At 36.5% G+C, this 18,758-nt stretch overlaps 1 protein-coding gene across 1 annotated transcript in view; it reads left to right on the forward strand.

The window, feature by feature from the left end:
• The first annotated feature begins 449 nt into the window (after nt 1–449).
• TINAG (tubulointerstitial nephritis antigen) overlaps nt 450–18,758 on the forward strand; it is a 93,863-nt gene continuing 75,554 nt past the window's right edge. The window contains exons 1-4 of the mRNA XM_060021349.1: nt 450–804; nt 8,982–9,045; nt 9,673–9,762; nt 15,527–15,641. Of these exons, the coding sequence (XP_059877332.1) occupies nt 450–804; nt 8,982–9,045; nt 9,673–9,762; nt 15,527–15,641 (624 nt within the window). The remainder of the gene's footprint in view (nt 805–8,981; nt 9,046–9,672; nt 9,763–15,526; nt 15,642–18,758) is intronic.

Raw genomic sequence — 18,758 nt, forward strand, 5'->3', positions numbered from 1 at the left:
TGAAAAATTGTTTTTGACTTTTGAATTTCCTACACTTTGCCAGTAGTTATTACAGCCATAATTTGGGCCATGTGTATTCCAGAGAGGTTTTTGATTTAAGAATCTAGATTATTTTGGAAGCAAGCAATATTCAATATATCATCTATACCTAAGATTTTTAGGTATTTATTTTCATGGCGATGGACATTTTTTCTCATTATATTAAATATAAAATCTAAACGTTGGAGGAATGACAATGGTCTATTTCTAACACTTACCTTATCTTGAGCAAACATTGAAATTCTTGATTAATGTTTAACTACAAGAAATACACTCAGTCCAAGTAAAGGATCAGTTTCAGGATTCAGGCGAGTTGTCTTGATGATTAGAATTCAGGCTCTAAGGAGAAGCCCCAAGGCCAAGGGTATTGAATATAATAGCAAGTGGGAGCCACACCTGACCTCTGGAGAATGTGGACTGGATATAAGATTTTAATCCTTTCTTATCTCACCACAGAAATTTGGATGGAGAGACAGTATTTATCTCAAAGAGAAGTGGACCGAGGAGCTAATTTCACTAGGAATCACACCATTTTGGAAGGTACTCGATTCAAAAGAGCCATTTTCAAAGGGCAATACTGTAGAAGTTTTGGTTGTTGTGAAGACAGAGATGATGCCTGTGTGACTCAGTTCTATGAGAGAAATGTACTGTGTTACTGTGATAAATTCTGTGAAAGGGAGAATTCTGATTGCTGTCCTGATTACAAGTCATTTTGCCGTGAAAAGAAGGGATGGCCTCCTCACACAAAGCCTTGGTATCCAGAAGGTAGGTTTTGGGAATGTGTTCAAGCATCATTCTAGTTCATAACAAGATCTGTCCAACTTTCTTTTTCTTTCTCTTTCTCTTTCCTCCCTCCCTCCCTCCCTCCCTTCCTCCCTCCCTCCCTTCCTTCCTCCCTCCCTCCCTTCCTTCCTCCCTTCTTTTTTTTAAGTTGAAATGAAAAATGAATATTTCGGTCACCAGAATAAATTTCTTAGGATTGTTAACGTGCTTTGGTTTAGATGCCGGTTACACGCATCAGACTAGAGCCTTCAGGAAAGTTCTGCTGTGACAGCCACGAAGGCTGGTCTAGATTCTGTCCTGAATACTCACTCAACTTATATAAAAGTTACTTAAAATTCTTTATTTCTTTTTTTTGTAATATGTATTGACAAGAAAAATATCGCTCACACTTTTTTGAGTGTAACCTCTTAGAGAATCTCATCAAGTTCACAAGCCTGATCCTCTGCAGATTTATGTAACAGTTTACTTACTATTTCATGAGACTGTTGGACCTCGTAGCATTAGAACCTATGTTATAGCAATGTCATTTAAACCAGTGCAAAGGCAAAATAAAGTTGGCCACCCTCTCTGCCTAAGTAATACCAAATAGAGTCACGATGTGTGTTTTTGTTTTGTTTCATTTTGCCAATCTGGGGTTTTAAACTATTAAAAACAAAAGAGTGCTCCATATAAGGTAGTTTTAAAAGTCTAAGACTGAGCAAATAAATACAAATAATTCATAAGGAGAATGGTGGTATTTCCTGTATTGGTCTAATTATAGTAAAATGGCTATAGAATCTGAGCAATCGATATATCCAAAATTTGCCAAAAACACAAAATAAAATTCTATTGCTCCACTTATACAGGCAGAAGTGCAGGTTTCCTCGGAGCTATGTCACATGACTTTAAGTGGGTGATGGTGAGTGGAGATTACAATTAGAAGAAAATGTAGGATAAGCTAGGATTTTGTATCCTTCTAGCAAGATCCAGATGCTGACTGTTGCCTTCATTCTCAGTAATGTCATCTTGTTTGTAAAATTGAGGAAGTACTCCTTAAAACACACATGTATTATAAGCTTTTAGGTATAGGATGGATAAACAAGGTCCTACTGTATAGTACAGGAATTATATTCAATGTTCTGTGATAAACCATATGGAAAAGAATATGAAAAGGAATACATATATATATGTATAACTGAATCACTTTGCTGTACAGCAGAAATTAACACAACATTGTAAATCAACTAATTTGAATAAAAAAAATAATGCCAGGCCTTTGTCTTTACCAGTAAACAGTTCAGCAAACATTTATTTCACCCTAAAAAGTGGCAGATAGTCTCTTAGAAATGGCAGACCTAGCCATTCATCAAAAAAATATTCATTGACTACCTCCACCAGGCCAGTCATTGTGCTTTTGCTGGGGGCAACCATGGGGAAGAAAAAAGACAAGACATTATCCTCATGGAAGTGACAGTCAAGTTATATGTGGGGGTTATAAGATATTTAACAAATTCACTGTACAATTGCAAATTGTGTTAAATTCTTTGAAGGAAACGCTTAGGGTGCGGTGAGAAATTATATCAGAATATAACATTAACATGTAAAATAATGCATAACATTAGCTTGGGTGGGAGACTTGAGGAGTGAGGGGTGAGGTGACCTGAGGAAGGGCCAACAGAAAGGGATCTGGGAGCCAGGAGCTTGGTGCTGCCTAGGAATTGGATGGAGGCCACCACTTCCAGAGAGTCATGATCAGTGGAGGGTTGGGGGTGACATAAGATGAGGTTTGAGAGGTGAGTAGAAGTCAGATTTTTCCAGGATTTATAGGCCACATCAAGAGTTTAGGATTTTATCCTGTTATGAGAACTCATTGAGAGATGTAAAGTACGAATAGGGTCAGCTTCCTGGAAGTTGAGGATAAGTATTATGGATCAGCTGTGGTGCTTTTGATGTGATAAAACGTATTTGAGCTTTTCTTATTTGAATCATGTAACCCATTTGGAAAAGAAATTGCTGCTTCTTCAATGTCCATTTTTGCTTGAAAGCTAGGATTTTGCTAAGACTTTAATTTAGGGTCATGTTTTAGGTAGAACTTATGTTCCCAGCATAGTTTTTATTCCATTCATGATGGAGGGAAGCAATTCATCAGTTTATTTAGTAGCAAATGTTCACAGTAAACTATATTTGCACTCATGAAGGTGATTTTTTTCTTTTGTTTTATCTTCCTTATGAAAGTAGCTGGTTAAAAGAAAATAGCACTACACAATATTTAAAAATTGTACAAAATTAACCAAAATAAATAGAAAATGATATACTATTTATACTATTTTTTTGCCATATAAAGAGACTTTCCTCTGAGATGCTAGTAAAGCATCACTGATTTGTTAAATATTTTTCAGTTATTCACTGATTTATTAAATATTTTTCAGTTATCTACTTACATGGTATTGTCTAGTTCATTCACTAATTTATTAAATATTTTTCAAGTATCTAGTTACATGTTATTGTCTAGTCTCTTATACTGCATTTCTTTTTCAACCTGGGACTTAAAACTATGTATATTATCTTAAGGTTTAAAAATATAAATGTGTCAAAAAATAAATAAATAGATATGTACCTTTTGTGTAAATTGGTTTGGACATATGAGTAAACATCTTCCTTCTGGGTTTTGTCCCATCTCTGCTGGTTACTTCCAGTCATTGGAGGATTTCAAATGTCAGATACAGAAAAAAAGTGATAGAATTTGAAACAGTACCAGAGTGGTTTTTCCAGACAAAATCTCTCAGTGTAGCAGATCTTAAGGAAAGAGTCTAGTGGACCATGTGCTGTGAACAGACCTAAACTAATTTGATTACACACAACTCTTCTGTTCACATTGGTAAAAAATGGATGTAAACCACTGACACATTTGAATTGAATGAGGATTATTTATCTCTTCATGACCTTCTTAACCACATTACAATGAAGACAAATCACAGTCCAAATTCGGCCGTGCATACTGTTACAAAACTATATACTGGTAAGGAGATGTACACTAATCCATAAACCTCTGTAAGCTCCATGAAGTCTCAGGTCCCCATCCTGTTAGATGTTCCCACATCTACCTTGCTTGAAAAATTTACTGGAATTTTCCCATGTGATAATATTACAGAGGGTGTCAGGTTATGATAAATCCTCCTACCCAGTGGCTGGACACAGGACCTTGTAAAGATCAATCCTAGGGCACCAGGTCTAAGAGTGAAGGCTTTTGACCTTAAGAGATACATAAAAACTGTGGAGTATGAGAGTGGGATGTGATTTTTAAGTGTTTTAGCTAATCTACATCAATTTATTGCTGTTAATTTAACCAATAAGAGCTGATTACTTATATCCATTATGCTGATTAACAAGCCACTAATTTTGCCAGTGAAAACCCATTTCTGATACTCATTATACTGCTACTCTAGTGTTCATTAAAAGATGGATAATGGAACCCCTTGTAGCAGCTTACCTGGAGTCTGACCTTTCAGGATCAGTGCTACTGACTGCCCCTGCAATGCGGACTCCTGATTAGAGCAGGCAACTGCCTTCCCTGAAGTGACATTGAGACCAGCACATTTATTAGAACACTTTATGATGAAGTTATTTTAAAATAAGTTACATCATATTGTCACCTTCTCTCAAATCAAGAGATGGATTTCACTTTCCAAATATCTGATTTGCCTCATTTTTGTATTAATGGCTGTTAAAGTTTCAAAACTCCTTTAATTTCAATAACCATTACTATCATCTATCTATCTATCTATCTATCTATCTATCTATCTATCATCTATCTATCATGTCAAGGTGTAATCAGTTTGATTAACTCACTCTGAAGTGCTTTATACATTTTTCCTTGAGGAAATAAAGCCACCAGGAATTTTCTCATCTCTCCATCATCATAATTTTCAAAGTACCCCCATATTGGTTACTGTTTCCATGGAGTAGATTCCTCCTCTTGAGCTCTAAATCCCACTGTCTCTTTGTGTGTGTGTGTGTGTGTGTGTGTGTGTGTGTGAACATATCGTTTATTCAAATGATGTATGGGCACTGTATTAGTTTCTTATTTCTATGACAAATTATCACAACACAAAATAATTATTTTACAGTTCTGGAAGCCAGAGTTTGAAATGGGTCTCACTGGAAGAAAGTCAAGCTGTCAGCAGGGCTGCATTCCTTCTGGAGGGTCTAGGGGAGAATCCCTCTCCTTGCCTTTTCCAGTTTCTAGAGGCTGTCTGAATTTCTTGGCTCATGTCTCCTTCCTCACTCTTTCTTTTTTTTTTTAACATCTTTATTGGAGTATAATTGCTTTACAATGGTGTATTAGTTTCTGCTTTATAACAAAGTGAATCAGTTATACATATACATATGTTCTCATATCTCTTCCCTCTTGCATCTCCCTCCTTCCCACCCTCCCTATCCCACCCCTCCAGGTGGTCACAAAGCATTGAGCTGATCTCCCTGTGCTATGCGGCTGCTTCCCACTAGCTATCTATTTTATGTTTGGTAGTGTATATATGTCCATGTCACTCTCTCACTTTGTCACAGCTTACCCTTCCCCCTCCTCATATCCTCAAGTCCATTCTCTAGTAGGTCTGTGTCTTTATTCCCACTGTCTCTTATCTTTTCAAAATCTCCACCCTTACAATTGTCCCTCCCTCCCTCCCTCTCTCTGCTCTTCTCTCCTCTCTCCTCTCCCTCTTTCTCTCCTAAAGCATCGTTTCTCCCTTTCTCTCCTGGATCAATCATTTTACAAAACTATTGATTTACAAAAATGTTTTTTTTTAACTCCCCCAATTTTTCTGCTACCTTTAAACGTCAATCATGTTCTCAAATTAGCATTTTAAAAGAAATATTTTTCATTCAAAACTAGTAGAATCCAAAAGAGGATTCAGGCATTGCTTGGGAGATGGTGCTAGACAGCATCAAAGGTTAATTTCTAACCCTGACTCTGTTTCCATGATGAGGTGGTACCTAACATGGGAACCAAAGTTACAGTCTATGCATTAGGGTGACACAGAATAACTCATTCATTCAACTGCTGGTGAATATAAATTGGTAAAATCATTCTGAAAAGAAAAAAAAAAATGACGATATGAATTAAATGCCTTAAAGATGTCCAAACATCAATTTGGACCCAGAATTTCCACTTCTAGGGACTTTCCCCGAGGAAATAATTAAGAAAGTGAGCAAACATCATTTACAAGATATTCTCTTGCAGGAGGTTAGTAGGTAGTTGTAACTCCCAACTTTGAAAAAGCCCTCCCTCAACTCCATGTCCCTAACCAACTATTATCCCATTTCCTTCTTTCCTTTAATGGCAAAAATATCTGAAGGAAACATTTCACTTCCTGACTCCAAGTCTCTCATCAGCTCATTCTTACAAGACCTTGTTTCCTGCTACTTTACCGAGCTCTGTCTTGGCAGGGTTATTGAAAACTTCCATGTTTCCAAATGCAATATTAAGATGTCTGTTCTTTTCTTGATCCCTCAGTGGTACTCTGTGTAGGTGAAAACTTTTGCTTGTTTGGAATACTTTCTTCTCTTACTTTTCAAGACTCTACCCTCACCTGAATTCCCTTCTTTCTCATAGGTCACTCCTTCCCTGTTTCCTCTTCTGAATGTCTGTTAGCTACAGAGTTTGAGCTCAGTCCTGGACGTCTTTCTCTTACCTACAAACCCTCTCTCAAGCAGCCTCTTATGTAGTCTCGAGGCTTTAAAGATATGTATGTTGCTGGCTCTCAAATTCATGCTCCAATCATGACTTAACTCCGAATTTCCATTACTACTCTACTTGATATTCTCCACTAGGATGGCTAACATAGACTTAATCTAAATCTAAAATATGCAAAACAGAACTCTTGATTTCTTGCCATAAGCCTGTTCCTTATTTCAATATTAGCTTCACAGCCTCTCTATGGTTCAGGCCAAAATCCTAGTGAGACACCCTTAATTCCTCTTTTTCCTCATTCTCCAAACTCAATCCAAGAGCTAGTCCCATTTGCTTTGCCTCCAAATTATGTTCATCCACTTCTCTCCATCCTCATCAGTATCATGGAAACCCTTTAGCCAGCACAACAGGAGTGACGAGGACAAAGATTATGGAAGAGAGATTTTGGATAAGGTCTTATAGGTCATTGTAAGAAGTTTGGTTTTATTTTAAATTTGATGGGGAATAACTTGAGGATTTTAAGCAAAGGGTGACACAATGTAGATTTTAAAAGATCTCACTAAATGCTGTTCAGGGGTTGAGGGATACACTGGAGTGGGGAAGAGTGGAGGAAGGGAGTGGACTGCGTTTCTGCATTGTGTAGAAGTTGATGCTTCACTTTGTTAGCACCTTGGCCAGACTCAAGTGAACAGATTATGGTGTTTGTTCAAGAGGCCAACTCTCAAGTGAGATTACAGCAAACGTTGTTTCTTATAGTCAACTCTGACTTGATATTAAGGAGGGAAGACCAAGAAATGGAACTTTTGCTAACACTAGACATAGTACTAATGATCTTGGGTGGGCACGGTGATAACATTCTCTTTACTTCAAAATTAATAGCTGGGGTACAGGTTAGAGAAGGGACAGCCTTTTTTTCCTTAGGACCTTTGTGATTTCTCATCCCTTTATCTATGTAACTGGTATGCTGGACAAGCAACATTCATCGGTTTTGATTAAAAACCAGGTTTGAGAACATATATATGTATAACTGAATCACTTTGCTGTACAGCAGAAATTAACCCAACATTGTAAATCAACTATACTTCAGTATAAATTTTTAAAAATCAGCTTTGATTTTGCCCCTTATCTCCTTTAGAACTAGTCAAGGAAGTACTTCTCTTGACTTTGAATAAAATTTGAATTGTTGCATGAATTTTCTGTTGCTTTCTTAGGTAGTAAAAATTCCGGGGTCTTTGTAAGTTACAAACATAGAAAGTCATTTACAAAAAGTGTTTAATCCTGGGTAGTAATTAAAACTCTGAACTTGATTTAAAGTTAAATCTTTCCCCTCCCCTGTGGTTCAGGAGAGAGGTGGTTTCCTTCTCTCTTCTCGTGAGAGTGGAATGTCAAAAATCCATGGAAAAGAGGTGGATAGGTGCAAATACAAGGAAATTTTTAGATTCATTAAGCAAAAGATTGAACTGTGAGAACACAGTGCATGCTGAAGAGGGGCACTTGTAAAATATTTCCTGTGAAACAATTTTTGGAAAAATCGGAGGATAGCTAATTTGTAAGTGGCTTTTGTGACATTGTGGCTGGTGGTTAAGCCAGGTCCCTTGGAATGCTTTCTAAACATGTAGATTTCCTCCTATGATTGTATGAATAAAAAGTTAGAATTCATTTTATTTAACTAGGGGCCATTGTTGTGATCTATCAGTGACATGTCTCCGTCAAAAAAGTTTTCACATGACAAAGGAGTGAATTTTGCTACCTTTGCTAGTTCAGCATGAATTTAAATTTGTGTAAGTTATATTTTCAAAAGGGATTTAATTTGTAGCCAGGGTATTATTTTCACCATATTTTACTGATTGGTTTTCATATAATGATAATTCACCATTCATCTCTTTGGAGTAGTTTATAGAGTCTGGTAAAATAGCAACGAGTTTTGGTTAATGGTTGAGAAACATTTGGACTTGGAACACAAAGGACTGGAACCATATAAATTTTTCTCCTGATCTAAATTTTGAAGAAAAAATAGAGTTAAAAAAAAAAATAGAGTTTATCTTTGTAAGGTGAATTCACTGAAATAGCTTTATATTTTGGTCCAACACTTTGAGCTCCTTCCTCTAAGCATATGTAATTAATCATATTTACATATGAGAGTTGATTAGATTTTTAAGATAAGAAATGCCATAAATTAATTCAAACACTGTTTTACTGCTTACTTACTTGAATACATTATTTTTTTGAGTGCGTTTAGTGATCAATACCTCAGTAATCTAGTTTTTATGCTTTACAAATCCTCTCAGTTGGAACAAATACACAATGTAAAGATAGAAGCTTATGGAACAAGCCCATAAGCATTCGATATACAAACTTTGACACAAACCCTATGTGGATTTCCTTCAGATGTGCACCAAATTTTTTTGCATATTTGAAAAAACTAAATACAATTTTAATTTACTTATTACTCAATTTAGAATTTTGATTTGTTTACATGGTATGTTGACAGGTTGCCACAGAGATGGTCAACGTTATGAAGAAGGATCAGTAATTAAAGAAAACTGCAATTCCTGGTAATGAATTTAAGTGGCACAAAACTGAATTCTACTGTCTGTGTATGTTTTCTTCAAAGGAACATCTGTGAAACAAAGCATATATTTAAATACAGATAGAATCATAAGTCATAAGATATCACATACCCATAGTTTTTATAAGTATATTTAATTTTAATAAGTGTTTAAAAGCTAATCATGAATATTTCTTTTAACGTTTGAGTTTGGTGTTTGTGACAGTGGCCTGCTTTCACAAACCTCTTAATTTTAAACATTCTGATATACTACAGGAAAATCACGTGTTCTTGAACACAGTAACTATATATAAAACAAAGCTGCCTTGAAATTGATTATCCTGCAAAAAATTTACAATTACAAATGTGTCGAATCTACTGTCTCCATTGTCTTATGTTCTCAAACTCCAATGACTCAGTGATCATTTCATTTATTAATTGCCTGAAGTGGAAGATGTTGAGTGGTAGCTAATGCACATGTTGTGATTTATTTTTGCCAAGAATTAAATAGTCATATGGTTAACATTAGTCAAAAATATCTTTTATGCCTTAACAAGGTGCAACTCTGGTTACTAGTTTTATAAGTATACTCCCTAAAGACCAGGCCACTTTCATAACTTTTGTATCTTTACAGCACATGCTCAGGACAGCAATGGAAATGTTCCCAGCACGTATGCCTTGTTCAACCAGGATTAATTGAACATGTCAATAAAGGAGACTATGGGTGAGAGAAATCTTGCTTTCTAGGCTTTTTGGCACCTCCCCCCCTCATTGCCCCTCAGGTTTCAAACAATGTATTTCCTATCATTTCCTTCTAAAAATTATCATTCTTTCAAAAACAAAAAAAAGAGTGGGTGAGAAATGGGGAGGTGGTAGAAAGGCATGTGAAATTGGAATGAACAGAGGGGAACATTAAATGATTAAAATTAAAATGCACAGAGGAAATATAGAGCATGGTCTTAAATTGTTTAGGAAGGAGCAGTGTCAAGGTGTGAGTGAGGCTAGTAGGGGGAGCTTTAGTTTAAATAAGTATTCAGGCAAAATCAGGAAGTAGGCAAACAGGTTCATTCATGTTCATCATCTTTCCTTCCGGTGCTGCCCTGACCCAGCCAATCATATGCTCATCTAACCTGGGTAGACTCCGACCTTCAGAAAGCAGTATTTTATCTCGATGATCCCCCAAACGACCAGTCCATCTAGACAGCGTCATCGACATGACTGATATCTAGCCAATTTCACTCACGGTTTAGTAAAAAGACTGGTTGAGCCATTTTACTTTGCTAATAAACAGAAGCTTGAACTGATTGACACTTAAAGGAAGTAACTGTTTGATGCGCTCTGATAGATTAATAAATTAAGTCACTTTTCCACTTACATAGAGGGAATTAGGTGTAAGTGCTGACACTGGCTTTCTTTACTGAACTGAAGGGAGAAGGGATGGGCCAGCTGTTTTCTGCTTCAGGATTTCTCCACTGTCACTGATCAAATTTCTATACACTCTTGAAAACATTTTCTACCTTCAGGAAAAGATTTCACATGAGAAGACCTATTGTCAAGCAACTATAAAAGTGAAGTCATCCTGAAATGCATTTTTAAAACATAGAAATAATCACTTCTTGCTACACCTAAGACATATGTTTCCCAGGACAGTGGGGACACTAATTTTCGATGCAACCAGAGTATTTTCTTGGAAGACACAAAAGACACTTGGAAGTCACATTTATTGATATTAATATTCTTAAACCATTCTCAACTCCTCTGTGTGTGTGTATGTGTTTTGACAATATTTTAGGTGATAATATGATGACATTTTAAGTATTTCTAGGGAAAAACAATTATTTTCTATGGCTAAGTGATATTTAAATCATTAAAAGGACATGAGAGTATGTGTCATCATGAGAGATTATCTGAATCAGGTTCCTAAAAGGATTCAAATGCTTGAGCTAACAAGCACACACTTCCAAGAAGCCAAGATAAGCAGGCAAGCTTTCCACTGTAACAGAACCCAGGAGAAACCACAGTCTAAAGCAATGTGGAAAGAAAGTCATATAAGAGTACAGATCTGTTGGGAATGCTGCCTTCCTTGGAAGGAAGAATTTTCTTTCCATCATCTGTTTATTCTGAGAGTACTCTAGGTCAATTTAAGAGGCACAGGATTTGCCTTTTAGTAGCAAACATAGATGACTTGAAAAAAAAAAGGTGAAGTAAAATTGCAGCAAAAGAAAATATACTCAGATCAAAGAAAAAAGTTAAGTAAAAGAGACAAAGTATGAAGAAAAGGAGTAAAACTAAAATTATTTACCAGGGAACAACAAGAGGGAGTGTAGAAAGTCCTTGAATTTAAAAGAAAGTTCTAGGGCTTCCCTGGTGGCACAGTGGTTGAGAGTCTGCCTGCCGATGCAGGGGACACGGGTTTGTGCCCCGGTCTGGGAGGATCCAACATGCTGCTGAGTGGCTGGGCCCATGAGCCATGGCCACTGAGCCTGCGCATCCGGAGCCTGTGCTCCGCAGCGGGAGAGGCCACAACAGTGAGAGGCCCGCGTAACGCAAAAAAAAAAAAAAAAAAAGAAAAAAGAAAGTTCTAATTGTCAGATATTTACTGTTCCTGATGTTCAAGTTGTTTTCATGTATGAAAACAGAGTCATATTATAGCATTCAATGTCTATTTTAAGCGCTGTTTAAAATAGCCTACATACAAATATATACAGCCTTTGCTTTCTGGCATCTTGGTAGTATTTAGATCCAAATCTTTATTCATTCTGCATAGCCCACTTCAGTGCTTATTTATTCCCTGTATTATGTTGTAATGCAATTAATATTAACAAAACATGTGTTTCCCTTTTGGCACTGCTGAGGATACAAATAAATAAGTTCTTAGAGGAATTTACAATCTAGCTGAGGAATCCACATATCATAACTTTGTAAAAGGATTTCTAGTGATAGGGCAGTTATAAGTGGCAAATTAGTAGCACAAATAATAATCAGCAAGTTAGTGGAACAAAGGGAGAGAGAGAACAGTCTCAGTTTATCAGATGCTGTGAAACAAACTACTTCAGAATTTAGCGTCCTGAAAGCACAAGCTTTTTATTTGTTCATACCGGCAATTTGGGATGGACTTAGCTGAAGCTCTTTTCCTGGTCTCTCCTGGGGTTACTCATGTGTCCACAGACATCTAGGGCCTCAGCTGGGGCTGCATTGTCCAGATGGCCCCCTGCCCATTTCTGGTAGTTGGTGCTGGTTGTTGGGGGGCCCATGTGCCTCCAGCAGGACAGCCTTGGTTTCTTCACATAATGACAGTGTTCAAGCAGGACATGAGTGGAGGGTGGAAATGGCCTCAGGTGAGGCCAAAGCTTGAAATTTGTACATTGTCAATTTCACTGCTTTCTACTAGGCAAAGCAAGTTACCAGGCCAGCTCACATTCAACGGTTGGAAAAATGGACTCCATCTCTTGATGGAAAGAGCTACAAAGAATTTGTACCCATTTTTAATCCATCCTATCTCTAACCCTGATTTTTCTTATGAACTCAAAGTCTATAGACTATCTATTGAATAAGTTGACTTTGATTTCTTACTGATTTCTCAAAGTCAAAAATACTCCAAACCAAAAGGATTAACCTTTTGACTTGTCCTTGGTTACTGGCATCCCCCACTACCATGTCAACTAAGCCAGAAAATCTGAAGTTAGTTTGAGGCTTCTTTCCTCTTCACTCTCAGTCACTACACTCTTGTAATCCTCACAAAGTTTACTTTAGAAATGTATTTCCTTTATTCTTATGCTATATTCTAGTGCATTTCTTTATCAAGCCTAGTTTGAAATGACCTGACTTTACTCTCTGTTTCCAGTCTGACCAAATTCCAACCAATCCTTTATACTTTCATGGTTATCCTTCTAAAACAAAGCTTTGATTCTGCCACTCACGTTCTTAAAAAGTCTTCAATGACACTCCATTGCTTTAGAATATAATTTTACTCCTCAGCATAAATAACAATCTGTCCCAAATGCTTCACTCCCTCATCTTTTACACTCTTTCCAACCCCTGTCTCTCTGCTCGCTCTCAGAGTTTAAGTGTTCTACTTATCTGCTATTCCCTAAATGTTATTCCAAATTTCAAACCTGCTTTGCTCCAGAGTTGCCTTTATTTAGAATAAATTATCTCTTCTCTCACATCTGACTGTCTAATTCATTCTCATCCTTCCAGGCTGAGCACTAAAAAGTCACTTTCTATAACAAATTCTTCTAACTCCTTCAGGAAGAGTTATGTTTCAGTCCTCTACTCTGATCAGATTTTGACCTACCGCTAATAAATTATACATACTGAAGTCATTACCCTCTTTGTAGGCTTTTTTAGAGTATGAGCTTTCTGAAGGTAGAGAAATTTATTTCTATGTTCCCAGTGTTTACTGAAGAATGTGATAGATAAATTAAGAATGTTCAGTAAATGCTAACTTGGGTTAAAAGGAAAGTGATGGCAGACATAGAGGACAGACTCGTTGTTGCCAAGGGAGAGGTGGGGTAGGAGAAGGATGGATTGGGAGTTTGGGACTAGCAGAATCAAACTAGTATATATAGGATGGATAAACAGCAAGGTCCTACTGTATAGCACAGGAACTATATTCAATATCCTGTGATAAATCATAATGGAAAAGAATATGAAAGAGAATATATATATATGTATATATAACTGAATCACTTTGCTGTATGGCAGAAATTAACACAACATTGTAAATCAAATATACTTCAATTAAAAAAACAAAGTGATGAGCCTAGGTCAAAAAGGATGATGCAGAGCAGTGGTGCTATTCATGCTTTTTTGAGCATAAATTATAGTAAATCATACATGTAACTTTATGACCTAGTACACACACACACACACACACACACACACACACACACACACACACACGCACTTATACTTAAATGTATATAAATATTACTTACCCTCACTCTGTCCTATAAACTCTAATATTTCCTATTGTTTGTCTTATAGTCTATTTTATCTTTTAAAATACTGATCCCTATTCACTAAATTGAATGATTAATTAAATGGCCCCCAAATGTCTCAATGTTTGAAAACTACTAGTGTAGGGCACCAAAAACATATTTTACTATTGCGTGATTTTGCCTAAGGCTGATCCTGGTGGTCTCTTAAATAAACCTGCAATGTCTAATATATTCAAAAGTTTCTTTATTGAAATTCTCTGGATGATGGAGATTACATTTAAAAATTGTGGCTCAAAGTTGCTTCATGTTTTATGAACTAACAGATCTTGTAAAAGAAAAGAATTAACTTGCCAGGCATATATTTTGTTTTTTGTTTTTGTTTTTTTTGCAGTACACAGGCCTCTCACTGTTGTGGCCTCTCCCCTTGCGGAGCACAGGCTCCGGACGCGCAGGCTCAGCAGACATGGCTCACGGGCCCAGCCGCTCCGCGGCATGTGAGATCTTCGCGGACCAGGGCACGAACCCGTGTCCCCTGCATCGGCAGGCGGACTCTCAACCACTGTGCCACCAGGGAAGCCCACCAGGCATATTATTGAAAATTGAGTCATATCTTCAATCATTCATAAGAGCCTTTCACACTGTAAACAATTTTGGTGATAAACACAACATGATAGAGTTTAGATTTGCCTTAAGTACTGAAAATATATTGTCCTTGAGTTGTAGCTAATTCAAACAAACAATGATTAAATTACTTTCATCTTTCTCATTTTTCATCTCCTATCATCTCTTAAGGAATTGTTGTCTTGAAATCTCAATATTAGGTTTTGAAAACAAAGCTTACTTTTTTATGTAAGGGCACAAAATATGTCTCTAAAAAACGGTACTTTTTTGTTATCTAATTTTACATCAGTTGAATTTATATTATATTAATAATGACTAATATTATTGAGCATTTACCACAAATTAACTCATTTAATACATAATAGAATATTTCAATATTTCAATAAAATATTTCAACAAAATTAATTAGTGTTGCTGTAATCTTTTTAAGTATAACTATTTTATCCTCAATTTTTCATGGATACTTGTTTTTACATGGTCGGCTTCTTTTCAAATCTAAATTATAAATAAAACAGATTTCCCAATTTAACCTATAAGTACATTTCTGAACATTCAAGCTTCTTTCTAAAATACATTTAATGACATTTAGAAGAAACTGCATATATTGACCTTATTATCACTAAAATCGCTTTACTGTATGTGGAGATTCAATATTCTTAAATTTAGTCTATATTAATACAGCCTTAGGTTCCTCATTTGAGACACTAAAATAATTGATATAGACCTACTTTAAGAAGAGTGATATGCTTCCCTATTAGAGTAATCAATAATGCATCATTAATATAATGAATATCTAGCTTTCAGTAACAGTTCCAATTTTGTCAGATTTGCTTCTATATAATTTCAGAAATATAAGTGAACATGTAATGATAAAAGTGACATCATGTAACCTGTACCTATTTTTCTCTTTCATTTGTAAGGCAGATGGACAGCCCAGAACTACAGCCAATTCTGGGGAATGACTTTGGAGGAGGGTTTCACATATCGCCTTGGCACCCTGCCACCCAGCCCCTTGCTTCTGAGTATGAATGAAGTGGTAGTAGGTATCCTCTCTGTTTGACTCATGTATGTGTGTGTTTGTATAAGTGTGTTCATATGTGCATATAAAGCAATTTTAAATAACTAAAATAGTGAGTTTAGTGCTTTCCGAGATAATTTTGTCATATAAATTAAAAAAAACCTTTCCCCAAAATGGTTGTTACATCCCCCCAAATTTTCATGTGGACTTTGAAATTTCACTAATATTAATTAGATATAGTTTCCTCTCTTCAGGAATGATTGTGTTCATTTACATTGCTAATCATTGCAGAGAAATTCATGTTTCTGATGATTGGCTTGTCGGTGACCCAATGCTTAAGCAAGTCATTAGTTGTCCTGATTTTTCTTTTTCTAAGTAAACTTAGTTATTTTGTGAATTCATCAAAACAGAGTTTTGACAGCTCTTGGGTACTCCATTATGAAATGAAGATAAAATACATGCCAGTAACTGCAGACAGGTATGCTATGATGACTAGCAGAAGTTTATCCTCAAAAATCCTCACATTTTCTATTTAAAGAACACCTTCAAATTTCCCTGATGAGCTGGCAAACTCCTTCATGAAATTGCCATGTTTCGTAACACCCTCATGTTTCTAATACTATTGTATTGGTTTTCCCTTTCATTTTCAAGTGGTGTTATCTTCTGATAATATGTACCTTGCATAAAGAATCTTCCACCTGTCTAGTTATCACAGATGTCTAACTTAGAGCTGCAGTTTTACCTTCCCATTTGTGGTGTCTCTCAGTTGAGATTTTGATTGTATTCAAGGCCTGCTACAAATGCCCAAGGCATTTGTATCATTTTTTTTTTAGATTCTACATATAAGTGATATCATATGATATTTGTCTTTCTCTGTCTGACTTACTTCAAAAACAAACTTTTGGTTACCAAAGGGGAAGGGTGGGAGGGAGGAATAAATTAGGAGTTTGGGATTAACATATGCACACTACTATATACAAAATAGATTATCAACAAAGATCTACTCTATAGCACAGGGAACTATACTCAGTATTCTGTAATAACCTATATGGGAAAGAATCTGACAAAGAATGGATATGTGTATATGGATAAATGAATCACTTTGCTGTATACCTGAAACAAACACAGCACTGTAAATTAACTATACTCCAATATAAACTAAAAATTAAATTAAAAAAAAATGTCCAGGGCAGAGAGGGGTTCCCTGGCTGCTGGAGAACTGGCTCTTCCCTCTGCAATGAAGGTGTCAGGTCCTGGCTGCCTGGAAGCTCTCAGCATCTCAGAGCAAGCAGGGCTGTTATTTATGCTGTTGGATGAGTTGTAAATCCACAAGTTCCTCATTAAATGTTCAATGCGCTTTGCTTTCAAAAGATGTAATCCCCTGACTTATTATTCCAGTTCAAATTCCAGTAGCAGGACCTGCTAAATTATAACTAGTATCAGAAAAGATCATAATAGCTGCCATGTATTGAGTAGTTGTGTGCCAATCACTCTTATCAGCACTTTCATACATTATCTCATCTAATTTCCAGCTTGATGTAGTGGGTACTGTAATTCTCCACATTTTAAAGACAAGAACATTGACACAGAGAGAGGCCAAGTCACACGGAGATGGAGAGGAGAGAAAAGCCACCATAGAATTACTTAAATGGCAGAGTCAGGACTTTAAAAGATCTGCCCCCAAATGGTTCCTAGACTTCCGGTTTAATCAGTTAGCTTTGGCCAGTTCAGGTTCAAAACAGCAAAAAGTCTTTTCATCTTGGAGCCAGAACTAACTTTATGAAATGATCAGCTTAGATATATTTTTGGATATTTTCCACAATCAGTAAGACATAACATCTTTAGAGGTGTGGCTCATATTCATAGCTTTTATTGACTTACTTATAAGATCAATTGGAAAAGAGTTATTTTTTCTGGCTGTTTACTTTTTCAATTTTGTCCTTATCTATCTAGAAAAAAAGAGACAGAAGTGTTTAGGAAAATAATAAATTCACCCTCTTTATAAGGATTACTCTTTCTCTTGCTTTTAGTGAGGGGTCCCAGTTAGCCAAATACTCATTTGGGCGTCAATATACATTTTTTCTTGATTCTTTCTAACATTTCCTTTTGAAGCTTTTTTTTTTTTTTGCAATTTAGAGTATTTTATATTATAGAGAAAATGAGGTATGTTTCTTTCCCAGGTTGCCACTCACTGTAGCATAGAAAAAGGCAATCTAATTCTAAATCATTTATTGGCTCCTAGGGATTTGTTTGCATAAAAGTGACTATGGTGATATTTAAATGAAAAATCTTAATGATTAGTACTCTGGGAGAATTTAAATTACCTAATGCTATGAACTAATGTAATAAAGTAGCTAAGTAATTCCAGGAAAGCAATAAGGGAAATTTGGCTGAACTGTAAGACTTCTGTTACACACAAGGACATAGCTTCCCATTTCTAAGGCACAGTAGCTTGAGGGTTGAGGTCCTTTCAAAAAGTTTCTGAGTGTTTCCCTGGTGGCGCAGTGGTTGAGAGTCCGCCTGCCGATGCAGGGGACGTGGGTTCGTGCCCCGGTCCGGGAAGATCCCACATGCCGCAGAGCGGCTGGGCCCGTGAGCTATGGACGCTGAGCCTGTGCGTCCGGAGCCTGTGCTCCACAGCGGGAGAGGCCACAACAGTGAGAGGCCCACGTACGGCAAAAAAAAAAAAAAAAGTTTCTGAGTGTTGGAGTTGTCCTAATACCGGTCAGAAGATATCAGAAAATCAGAAATACAACAAGAACTTCAATGAAGAATGTGGGGTCTATATGAACTAAGTTAAACTGGTAGCCACAGGAAGAGCTTGAAAAATAGATTAATTCTTTGCCTGGTGACTACGTAGAAAATACCCTCAATACATCAAATTGCCTCTGAATAGTGAAAATGAATTCTTTTGCGTGGGTATGCTTCTGGATAACTCCCTCCCCCTCAACTTTTCCCCAATTTTTTAAAATACCATTTTCAACATAGGATGGTATATATATATATACACTTAGGGTAGGCAGTTGCCAACAGTGGGAATGATTTTTCTGAGAAAATTCACTGCATCCCCAGCCTAAAACATCTCCCTTTCCTTGAGCCCATTACCTGGATGAGAACAGAGATTCACCAAATTCTTTA

Source organism: Delphinus delphis, chromosome 10 (assembly GCF_949987515.2).
Source record: "Delphinus delphis chromosome 10, mDelDel1.2, whole genome shotgun sequence".
Lineage (NCBI taxonomy): Eukaryota > Metazoa > Chordata > Mammalia > Artiodactyla > Delphinidae > Delphinus > Delphinus delphis.